This window comes from Adiantum capillus-veneris, chromosome 30 (assembly GCF_014529385.1).
Source record: "Adiantum capillus-veneris isolate H3 chromosome 30, ASM1452938v2, whole genome shotgun sequence".
NCBI lineage: Eukaryota > Viridiplantae > Streptophyta > Polypodiopsida > Polypodiales > Pteridaceae > Adiantum > Adiantum capillus-veneris.
This window is the reverse complement of record NC_140960.1, coordinates 38,462,906-38,475,594: the sequence shown is the minus strand read 5'-3', so window position 1 is coordinate 38,475,594 and position 12,689 is coordinate 38,462,906. Positions and strand designations below refer to the sequence as shown.

General features: G+C 39.5%; 1 protein-coding gene across 1 annotated transcript; it reads left to right on the top strand.

Annotated features, from left to right (window-relative positions):
* Positions 1-8,930: 8,930 nt before the first annotated feature.
* LOC147417827 (uncharacterized) lies at positions 8,931-9,335 on the top strand. The gene has a single exon (XM_086506756.1). It carries the CDS (start codon positions 8,931-8,933, stop codon positions 9,333-9,335), a length of 405 nt encoding a protein of 134 aa, XP_086362882.1.
* The last annotated feature ends 3,354 nt before the right edge of the window (positions 9,336-12,689 follow it).

Genomic DNA, 12,689 nt, shown 5'->3' with positions numbered 1-12,689 from the left:
GAACTTAAGTTTGAGCCTCAACTGTATCTGTTACTTTAGCACTAGGGTGTACGGTTAGCCTCATGAAATCTTTGTGGTTACCAATGCCAGTAGGCTCAAACTTGAGTTCGATACTCACTTGCATATAGTAGAGTAGCACCATCATGTAGGGCTTGTTGCTACACGGGGCATAGAAGAACACCTTTAGGCTCGATCTTAAGTTCGAGCCTCAAGTGCATATTCTTTAGAACTAGGATGCAAGGCTTGCCTCCTAACATCCTTGTAGCTACCAATGGAAAGAGCCTTGCTTGCTGTGTAGCCCTACTATGCAAGGGCACAGCCTCATGACATCCTTGTGGCTATCAAGGACATGGAAAAATATCTTTAGACTCAAGCTAAAGTTTGAGTATTTCATACTGTAGCGCTAGGGGGAAAGGTTAGACTTGTGAAATAATTATAGCTACTAAGGTCATAGAATAGAATCCTTGTGGCAAACAATGGGAAAAAGCTTGCACTTAAGTGTAGACCTTGCCTACAAATGTCAGTATAGCACTACGATGCATGTATAGCTTCATGACATCCATGTGGATACCAAAGGAAAAAAAAAACACTTTGAGGCTCGAGCTTAAGTTCGCGAGCCTCAATTTTATAAGCTATTGTAGCACTAGGGAGTATGTCTAGACTCATCCTTTAGAGATACTAATTCCAAGAGGCTCGAACTTAAGTTTGATCCTCACTTGCATAGGCTAGTGTAGCACTAGAATTCAAGCCTAATGCCATCCTTGTGGCTACCATGGGTATAGAATAGCACCTTAAGTTCAAGCCTCATTTTCATATGCTAGTGTAGCACTAGGATGCAAGGCTTTCCTCATGACATCCTTGTGTCTACTAAGGGCAAGAGGCTCGAACTTAAGTTTGAGCCTTGCCTACATATGCTAGTATAGCACTAGCATGAAAGTCTAACTTCATGACATCCTTGTGGATACCAAGGGAACAGAACAACACCTTTAGGTTCAAACTTAAGTTTAAGCCTCAATTGCATATGATATTGTAGCACCAATGTGTAAGGCTAGCCAAGGGATATCCTTGTGGCTACTTAGGGAAAGAGGCTCGAACTTAAGTTCGAACCTCGCCTACATATGCTAGTATAGCAAGTCTAACCTAATGACATCCTTGTGAATACTTAGGGAAAGCGGCTCAAATTTAAGTTCAAACCTTGCCTGCATATGCTATTGTAGGCTATCTTAATGACATCCTTGTGGCTACTTAGGGAAAGAGGCTCAAACTTAAGTTTGAACCTTGCCTACTTATTCTAACATAGCAAGTCTAACTTAATGTCATCCTTGTGTCTACTTAGGGAAAGCGGTTCAAATTTAAGTTCGAACCTTGCCTACATATGCTATTGTAGCAAGTCTGGCTTAATGACATCCTTATGGCTACTTAGGGAAAGAGGCTCGAGCTTAAGTTCGAACCTTGCCTAGATATGCTGATATAGCAAGTCTGCCTTGAACTTAAGTTTGAGCATCAACTGTATATGTTACTTTAGCACTAGGGTGTAAGGCTAGCCTCATGACATCTGTGTGGCTACCAATGCCAGTAGGCTCAAGCTTAAGTTCGATCCTCACTTGCATATACTAGAGTAGCACCAGGATGTAGGGCTTGTTGCTACCAAGGGCATAGAAGAATACCTTTAGGCTTGATCTTAAGTTCGAGCCTCAAGTGCATATTCTTTAGCACTAGGATGCAAGGCTTGCCTCATGACATCCTTGTGGCTATCCTTATTTGCATATGCTATTGTAGCACTAGGGTGTAAGGCTAGCCGAGGGACATCCTTGTGGCTACTAGAGGCAAGAGGCTCGAGCTTAAGTTCGAGCCTCACCTAGATATGTTAGTATAGCACTATCATGAAAATCTAGATTCACTGAGTCCTTTTAGGATTCATGCAAGAATAGAAAAACACTTAGGATTGAACTTAAGTCTAGCCTCATGGCATCCTTTTGGTTACCAATGACAAGAGGCTCAAACTTAAGTTTGATCCTCACTTGCATATTTGAGTGTAGCACTAGCATGGAAGGCTAGCTTGACGACATATTTGTGGCTATCAAGGGCATAGAATAGCACCTTTAGGCTCGATCTTAAGTTCGAGCCTCCAGTGCATCAGGGAATAAAAAATCACTTTTAGGATCAAACTTAAGTTTGAGCTTCCTCTCCATATGCTAATGTAGCACTAGGGTGCATGCCTAGCCTCATGACATCCTTCTAGCTAGAAAAATCATAGAGCTTCACTTTTAGGCTCAAATTTAATGTAGCACTAACTTGCAAGACTACTCTCATAACATCCTTGTGGCTAGCAAGGGTACAAAACAACATCTTTTGGCTCAAACTTAAGTTCGAGCCTCGCCTACACATGCTAGTGTTTTTTTTAAAATGTACTATTTAACTTAAACATATGCTCCTTGTTTAGGTTCTAACATTGTTCTTTTTGGTTGTTTCAGGAATGGAGGCTTCCAATGTACCAAGTATACTAGAGCAGGGTGCACAAGTCTTCACACTCGATGTTATTGGAATGTCCACTCACGCCAAAACTACTGCTCCAAGAATAAAGGTTGACAAGACCTTTGAGTTAACAAAAAATGAAGTAGTGAAGTGGTTTGTGGATACCTACGATACATATGCAAACTACAAAGGTGACATCCATCTATATTTGTCACAAGGTGATATGAAATATGGAGACATGGGGATTGTTGTGGGTGTCAAAGATGATGTGGATGCAGCACCAATGCCATGATTTGCATGTAATGTGCTACCTATTGGAGATACCACAAAGGCAAACAAGTTTTGCTTATCATTGGGCACTTTTCATGTAGCAGACATGAATGGTAGCAAACTAGGAAAAGAAAATTCTATTGTAAAATTAGGATTGAAGATCTCCAGCTTCACTAATCAAGAAGACTCGGGTGTGGACTGTGTGGAAGACCTAGTGAAGGCAGTGAAACATGCAAAGCTTTTGGAGCCTGTTTTGGCCGTAAACTGCTCATCCGAGGTCGGATTTGAGCACTTTGACATTGTAGACTGGGGTTTTGGGCCGTTCCGGACGCGATGGCGCTGTCCATTTTGCCAAATTACTCCCTCTTTTTTTGCTGTTTTGGTTGTGTAAGTTTCTCCTATGAGCGAAGCTTCTGCTCCAATTTGTGATTGTATCTGGTATATTTTACCCATTTTGTGTGAGCTATTTGCCCATTGGTGTTGGCCCAAGCTCATTTGTATCTAAACATCAGAAATTATCCTTTTTTGAGCTGAGTTTTTTGGGTGTGTGTGTGTGTGTGTGTGGAGTGGGCAAGTGGATAGTTTCTCTCCTCTCACTCCATAGGTGTGTTTCCTGTCTCGGCCAGGTGGTTGTGTAAGCCGAGTGGTGCCCCCTAGTGTGTGTGTGTATCTTCCCAAGAGTGTGTGTCAGGTCATTATAGAGGCGCTGTGTGTGTTTTCATCCCGCTCACATTCTTTTGGCGCCCCCACGGAGGATCTTCTTCGAGTACCTTCTGCTTCGAGCTTCAAGCTTCGAGATTCGGGATTACAGGTTGCAGACTACAGGTTACAGGTTACAGGGACAGGTACAGATACAAGTGATTCACACAAGTACAGGTAGCTGGAGTACAGTGATATACTAGCAGTGGTGTCACTTGCAGTTGTTGTGGGTATGCATCATTTAGCGCCTGTTTGAGCGCATTGTCTGCTGGATTGTACGTTACTTGTGGAAACTGCCATTGTACGCATTTGTGGAGCCATACTTGGTTGTATTTGGCAGTCCCAGCCATTTCTGAGACTTGGTCTGGAAGATAGTCATTTATGAGACTTGGCTATACGCGATTTGCATTAGCCTTCGTGTGAGGGCCGATAGCGTGAGGTTTTATTGAGCTGGGGGATTCTCAAATGTGGAGATCCTTTCGGTGATACAGGTAGCTGGAGCACCCTTTTTCATGACCTCGCCATAGGCTATGTACTAGTGATTCCTCCTTGATGCTCGGGTTCTATTGTTGACAGTTTATGCATACATATACAATCTATATTTTGGGTTCACACTGCTCTACTTCTGAGGAAACTCTGCCAAAATTTTTCCAAGGTGTGATGGCTGGTCTTTTGGTCTTTTAAGGCATTTATGATGTTATGCTGCTGAAATTTTGGCAAAATCAGAGGATAAGACAGGTGTGCTTTCTTGGGAGCTTCATGGTTGGCTTTAATGATGGATGATCAAAATGGACCTCAATTCACTCCTTTTCATTTAACTCAAAGAATCCAGATAAATGTTCATGTGTCCAGGAAGATTTTTTTTCAGCAGCGCATAGTCTTTATGTTCAGGCGAAGAAGATTAAGAGAGATCCTAGAATGTCCTTTGCCTGTTGTAATTCCGATGATCAACTATGAAAACTCATTTGATGTGCATGTGTTTGTCCCTATCTAAAGACAAGCTCCATTGAAGTTTCTGGGGATTGAGTAGTGAAAAGTTTTGGGTTCTTGCACGTGTGTTCGAAGGGGTTTTCAAAACATTGCAACTTGGGTAGCCATGGCTTTCTCTTATCCGGAATTTCATGGAAGAAGTGGTGAAGATGCGGAAGACTTTCTGGAGCAAGTCGAGGTGGCATGCATAAGCAACAATATGTGTGATGAGGACAAGATTTTGAGGCTATTTGGATTGCTTTTGAAAGATGAGGCCCGTGTTTGGTTCATGGATTTGGAAGCTAAAGAAGTAGTGGCTTATTCTTATGGTTTGAGTCTTGACAAGTTTATAGAAGCTTTTTTAGAGCATTTCCAGGTTTTTGAAGATGCAAATGCAGTATGGAATGAGCTCAATGCTCTTAAGCAAGGTTCTTGTCAAGGTGTTGATGCCTATGTACAAGGTTTTACAGATTTATGGACTTGTTGGTGTTTTGCTCTTAAGGATGAGACCCCCCCTTGTTCATTGAAGAAAAGTTTTTTTGTTGATGGTTTGTCACCTTGGTTGCGGTTCGAGGTTGAGTTGAAGAGGCCCGAGTCTTTTTAAGATGCAGTATGCATTGCAAAGCACAAGGAATGGAAGTTTAAGCGTCTTGAGGAACATGGTATCAGTACAGGTATGCATGTGCAAGATGGATTTGACATGGAAGATGAAGTTAAGCCTAAGCAGGTGAAAAGTAGCCTATCCTATGATGTTTCTCGTTTCTTCCCAAGGTCTATTGTGAAGCGTAAAGAGGTGTTGCAGGTTGACAGGTTTATGGAAGAGCCTAAAGAGGTGAGTGATGCTTTGGATACAGGATTGAAAAGTCTTGAAGAGGATGCATTGGCTACTTGTGTACCTTGTGATTCTGGGCGTGAGTGTGAGGTCGAGGTTATTGATGATGAGCACGTATCTTTGGATACTAGTTCCTTGGAAATTAGGGAAGAGGGCAAGGTTGAGAGCCATTTTGTGGATTTGTTGGATGTGGAGCCTGTTTTGAAGCCACATTTTGATGTATGTGCAGTGATTGAACCGATTTATGAGCATGATTGTGGTTTAGAGCAGGGATATGTATTCTTGGAGACTGATGAACCCATGCTAGAAGCTATGGATAGTGGTGCTAGCCATGATTATGATGTGGATAAAGTTATGTGTGATGATGAGAAGGGGTTTGGCATATATGCGTCCAATCTCAGCTATGTGGATGCCTATGCTAGGGATATGTGTGCTGCGGGGATACTTTTGTGCTTTGGATATCAACAACTCTACCTTCACACAATGCTTTTAGCTACTTGGGTGCATGATTTGAAGGTTGTTGCTATGGCTGGTGAAGCCAAGATGCCAGGTGATGAGTCACTTGAGTTGTCTCTATCGGTTGGGTTGAATGTGGCATGCAATATTTATGCTTTTGGCACTCCAGACAAGGCGTATGTGTTAGTTGGATATGCCTATGGTGCATTTTGGTTGATTGTTGAAAAATGTAGGTGTGGTGTTATGATGCTTCTTGTGAATCAGGCGATATGCCTTTGGCCTTTTGATCCAGGTGGAATGAGCATCTACTAGTGCTGCTGCTAAGCATGAATGCTCTAGCAGGCTAGGGGGTGGGCAAATTATGTCAGGAGTTTTTTGGAGCAAGGAATTGCGCATATGTACATACCCATGCATGGTGCATTAAATAAAGAATTGCCCATTTTCCATAGCCAGGTTGTTACGTGGGGCTTACATGTGTACAGGTAGGACAGCATGTACATAGTGCATCGATTTTCACTATTACCAGTACCACTGGGTTTTTTCTAAAATAAAGAGGAGTTGTTAGCACGTAAAACTTCTCGAGGAAGCTATCCATGGGCCGACGACATGAGGTAAGCAGGTGCGTCAGATGGCATCGAGTGGTGTCAGGAGGCCGAATGGGGTCAATATTTGCACGTGGATGAATACGGACACAAAGTGGTGTTTTCTTGTGAGAGTTATGCAGAAAGTTCATCATTAGGACCACTTTTTGGTTCCACTTCACGTGGTTGCGAGATGCATTATTGAAAAGAAATGAGTGCCAGGTGTGCGCATGGATGCAGCAGGGTGACAACTATGCACTGCGAGGTCAGTTTTTGGCCTGTTCGGGGTCCGTTTGAGGTCATATAAAAGGCCAAGGGTGCCCAACTAAAAAATCTAAGTGTGGGAACTGAAAAAACTGAGAGAAGACTAGAAAAAACGTGGAGAGAAGAGGAGGAACAGCCGCAGGTGTGTTTTTGGTGTTTTTGGATCCTGTTTTGGCCGTAAACTACTCATCCGAGGTCGGATTTGAGCCCTTTGACATTGTAGACTGGGGTTTTGGGCTGTTCTGGACGCGATGGCGCTGTTCATTTTGCCAAATTACTCCCTCTTTTTTTGCTATTTTGGCTGTGTAAGTTTCTCCTATGAGCGAGGCTTCTGCTCCAATTTGTGATTGTATCTGGTATATTTTACCCATTTTGTGTGAGCTATTTGCCCATTGGTGTTGGCCCAAGCTCATTTGTATCTAAACATCAGAAATTCTCCTCTTTTGAGCTGAGTTTTTTGGGTGTGTGTGTGTGTGTGTGTGGAGTCGGCAAGTGGATAGTTTCTCTCCTCTCACTCCATAGGTGTGTTTCCTGTGTCGGCCAGGTGGTTGTGTAAGCCGAGTGGTGCCCCCTAGTGTGTGTGTGTATCTTCCCAAGAGTGTGTGTCAGGTCGTTATAGAGGCGCTGTGTGTGTTTTCATCCCGCTCACAACGGATGATAGTGACGTTCAAGAAGCTACGAATTTTGATCACCAAGGGGGGGCATACAATGTTGGAGAAATGAGTCTAGTTGTGGATGTTGAGTGTGCAAATGAAAATGATGAAGATAATGAGGATGATGATGCAGGCAATGAGGATGCACAAGAGGATGATAGAGCCCCTCAAGACATTGTAAAAGTTGATGAAAAAGGTGTGAATGCTTCTTAGAGTATTTTTGATACCAGGTTTAATGATGCATGCCATTATCATGTACCAACAGACTCCTAAAGTATAAAAAGGCAGGATAGTGTATTGAATTGATCAATTGTGATACTTTAGGTCCTTCAAACACTATTTTCTTAATACTATCTTGTGTCTTTATCTAAAAGTATGTCATTTTAATTAGATTTAATTGTTGTTGTTTTAAAAAATGATGGGGGGGATCAAACTTGAGTTTGAGCCATCACAAAGCACATGTCTTTATTTAAGTGTCAATTCACAAAGCATAGCTAACATACAGATGTGTTTTAAGAGTAAGAAATTTTGGTTTTGGTGAGACAATAATGAAGCATTACCAAACACTAATGAGGCTCAAACTTAAGTTCAAGCCTAACAAGGAGAGATAGTGAAGCACTTGTGTATGAACTTCAATCAAAAAAGTCATGGCTGAGTTGTTCTAAGTGAGACTTGAACTTCCTTATCCTAGTGTAGCACTTGCATATGTTACGTGAAACTCATAATGTCTTTGTACCTAACAAGGCATTGAAATTTAGTTTGTAGGCTCGAACTTAAGTTTGAACCTTGCCTCCACATGTTAGTGTAGCACTACCATGTGAGGCCGAGATCATGAGCACTACCATGTTATGCCAATCTCAAGAGCATTGTAGTAATATAATCTTCCAAATAGCAATACTTACGGATCATGAAGTAAAAGGGATCATACCTTGAAAAATTCATAGTTAAGAGGTTTTTTGAATAGGCCCTAGATGTGCACAATATAATAATTTTATACATAGTGAATGCGTTGTGACTAGACATGGCTTGATATTTAAGCCTTACACTTGAAACATAAGCTTAAGGTTAAGACTTAAGCCTTAGGCATGAACTTAAGTTTGAGCCTCAAAAGTCCTTGTCATAGAATCCTACCTCAACAACAAAAGTCCATGTCATAGAATCCTACCTTAGTACTTCCAAGTGAAGCTCACAATCTCATATCATATTGTAGCGATTACATATGTTAAGAAAGAGAAAGAGTCATAATCTATAACAAGAAACTGAAATTTATTTTGTAGGATCCTCGAACTTAAGTTCGAGTCTTGCCTTTGTATGTTAGTGTAGCACTACCATATGAGTCCAGTCTCATGAGCATTGTAGCAAAAAAATGTTATAAATAACAAAATACTTATAGATTATGAAGAAAATTGGATGATACCTTGAAAAATTCATAGATAAGGGGTTTTATAAATAGGTTTTCAGTGCACATAGTATAAAAGGTTTTCACATAGTGAATGATGAAGAATAAAAAGGGCTTAGGACTTACATTTTAAACTTCAAACATAAGCATAAATTTTGAGACTTAAGTTTTAGGCTTGAAACAAAAGCCTAAACTTTGAGACTTAAGCCTTAGGCTGAAGCTTAAGATTAAGCCTCACTTTCAAATGTGCTTTAGGTATCATTCTAGGTTAGCATTTTTGTGTTCATAAAGGTGATCTTGTAGAACAAACCTCTCAAAAAACTTCAAATGACATGACTAAAGAGAGCGAGAACATGCTACCTACAATTGGAGAGACCCAAATTCATGAAAGTGACATTAGGAATAGTGAAGAGGAGATGGTGGTGGTAGAGCATCAAAGTGATTTTGTTGTGCAAAATTCTCCAAAACCTTCACACGACACTAACAGCACGCCTCAAAGAGATGAGGATGCAGAGGGTAGTGAGAAGAAGGGTGAAGCCAATGTAGAGCTCCAAGCAACTCTTGCAACCAAGGACATACAAGAAAAAACTGACAAAGGGACAGGAAAAGAGACACCAAATACAAACAAAGTCCAAAGCATTCAAGAAAGGGAGCAAGGGATTGAAGTTGGTGAGAAAAAAAAAGGTACTTATTTGTCCAATGTGATTAGTATAGATATGGCCCTTTTTGGAAGATAATACAAAAATCTATTATGTTGTCTTTGCAGGTGAAATTGACATTCAAAATCAAGGATCTAGTGTGCCACAAGTAGACATCAACATTGAGGAGCTACGCCCTGGTGCACGAAAACGTAGGCCACTTGGAAGCTTATATTCTTTTGAGAGAGACGGAGATAAACTAGTCTTTCAATCTTCCCACATCAATAGAGAAATGCAATCACGTTTAGGAGACATCATTATAGATGAGTATGGGAGTATGAGACATAAATAAACATGTGCAATTTACAATTGTGTGCTGCATATATATGGTCCCTTGTTTTGAGATTTATAAGTGCAAAAACTTAAATTGTTATCATTCTTTTGTATCGTATGCAGAAAATATTGCTCATGCAATCAGCATGAAGAAACATGCACTCATTCTTGATCTTAATGGAGTTTTACTCAGCAAAGAAGACAAGAGGCATCCATGTACAGATTGTGTCAAAATTGACCTTGGTCACACCACAATTGTTGTTCGCCCGGGTTGTTTTGAATTTTTGGATGAGATATGTTAGTACTTTCATGTTGGTATTTGTTCCACCATGCTACAAAAGAATGTTTGCACTTATGTGAACACTCTTGAAAAGCATGCACATAAAAAATATCATTTCTTTATGGTATGGGGACAAGAAGATTGCTACATCCATAATCTTCGAAAAGTATATAGACCGGATAAGCCTAATGTTGAGGCTATGTTTAAGCCTTTGTTGAGGGTTTGGTATCAGTACATGAATTTATGTAGTACAAAGAATACATTGCTCATTGATGATAGCCCTTTCAAGGGATGTATCAACCCAAATGATAACTGCTTATATCCTGAAAGTTTTCAAGGGAGGCCTGACTATCTTCTTTGCAATGAGCTTCTACCATACCTTTTAAATCTAAATAATACAAATGAAATTCGATCTGTTATTTCACTCAATCGGCTAGGAAAATCTTTAATCACAGAGGTTCATGAACTATTTACAAAGTTTCAAGAAATTATGGAAGAATGGGGCATGTTCAATGTCCAAGTTCTAAGGGAATAACTTGACAACAATTCAGTCGAAGTGGAAAGCTCATCTTGTGCATCTTCACAGCTACCATTGTGCAATAACAAGTTAAGTTATGTTCAAGAAAGTAGAGGCAAGAAAGTAGTAAACTCCTTAAGCAAGGATCCAACTATGTTGGCATCCAAGTTTGGTGTGCCACTATTATCTTCAAACCAGATGAACTTGTTAAAATTGTCTCATAAAACAAAAAATTTGAGTGATCAACATGCTATTGCTTATGCTACTAGCTTGGGGTATGGTTGTGGTCATTTCATTAACGGAGTTGCAGCAAAAGCATACATATCAAAGCTACAAAAGGCCTACTTAAGCTTATGGGTAGGGCTCACTTTAGATTTATCAAAAAATATAAAAAATAAAATCAAATTTTTATCTAATCTAGGATATTTGTTATTGCAGGTGGAAGAAAACAACCAGTAAGGGCTTGGCGTGCGCGTTGACTCAATCACCTGGAATGTTCACATTGATCTAGAGTGGTGGAAATGTGTTAAGAAGATTTTGACCAAAACAATGTGTTGGGCTCTAGTATTCCGACCAAAACAATGTGTTGGGTCCAATTATTTGAACATGAACCAAATATGTACACTTTTATATTTCATCAACTAGATGTTATTCAGCCTTGGAAAAGAAGTCTCTCTTTTATCTTTGTGGTTGGAGCTCTTTGTACAAGCTTTCTTCTATGTATTGAAGAAAAATATTTTCTTTTGTTGTCTTCTCAAGGTTTAACACTAGAATGGTAACAGGACACTTTTATGTCCTTGGACACTTTTGTGTCCTGTTAAGTGACCATTTTGCTTGAATTATTTGAAGAGTATGAAAATGAACTTTTAGGTGCTATATATCCACAAAGTTTCCTTATGAGCTGAAAAAAACTTAGCATTTTTTTTTGAGTATCGATCTCACCATTAACCTTACTCTTGCAAAACATTTTTGAACCTAAACTGTGTGAAAAAACGGGTCCTGTTTCTGGTTTTTTTTTCAATTTTTGGCAACTATACCACTCTAAACTTCATGTTTGTGAGGTTTAGATGGCTAGAGGCTAGGCCTTCATAGTTATCAACATGTTTTGATGCTTATAGGGAGAGCTAAGTGTTAAAATTGAAAGTTATGACCAATTTACAAGAATTGCATAATCCTGTTTTTTGGCCAAAATTAGCACTTTTATGATTTTTTTGGTGGCTTTCTTGATATCCAAATTCAATTTTTATTGTGTAAGTGTAATGTATAACACAAAGCTAATCTTCCTTGAGTTTTGGGGGACCTAATATGCTATATAGCATAGTATATGATGATGGTTGAGTTTTTTGATTGTTGATGAAGAATACGATACATTTTAGAGTAGCAAGTATAAATTTCTCAATATTCCTAGTTTCTTAGGCCAATTGTGTGTATTTTGTAGGTAGTAACCATATCTAATAATAGACTACAAACTTGGCTAGATATTGAGTAGTTTCTATGGGTTTCTAGAGGTCATAATGCTAAACCCAGTTTTTTCATGTTTGCTATATTTAGCACTTTATCATTGCCCCCAAGGTTCCAATTGTAAGAGATCCATTATCCTTTTGACATGCTCCATGGCACCTTTTGAATCCAGAGGCCCAAAGGGAACTAATAAAACATGTATATAGTATCCATATTGAGCGTGACTATAGAAACTTTGATGATAGGTCCGCAGAATGGCAAAAATGCAACTTTTTTATACCTATTTTTTTTTGCCCAAAAACAAATAGTGAGGTAAAAGCAACCATATGTTCTGGTCACCAACCCATTAAAGTTAATGGGGCATTTTATCTCATGTCCTACAAAAATCTCCACTCTTATTTATATGCAATCAACCGTAAGAAATTGTTGTTTTGGGCAAAATGCACTGGTCCATCAACTTTGGAGGCTTGTAGTGACCAAGGGATGATAAAAATTACGAGTTTCTCATTTTTTCCATATGTAGTAGTTATTGAACTATAAGCTCATGAAAGGATTTTTCAAAATGAGTGGATCTACTATGGTTTTGGAATTTTTTCCCAAAACCCTGAAAGGACACTTTTATGTCCTGTTAGGTTACCATTCTAGTGTTAAGTCTATATATATCATGGATAAAATAAATAATGTTGGTGCACAGTGTGTTAATTGAAAATAATATCTCTTCCATTGACCATCATGCCTTTTTTTTGGAACAGGAGATTCTGAAGCATATAAATTTGATTTCAAATGTACAAAGCATTTACTATTGAGGTGGCACATGTCATTGAGGACTCATAGGCCTAGAAGGAAATTGATTCCACCACTC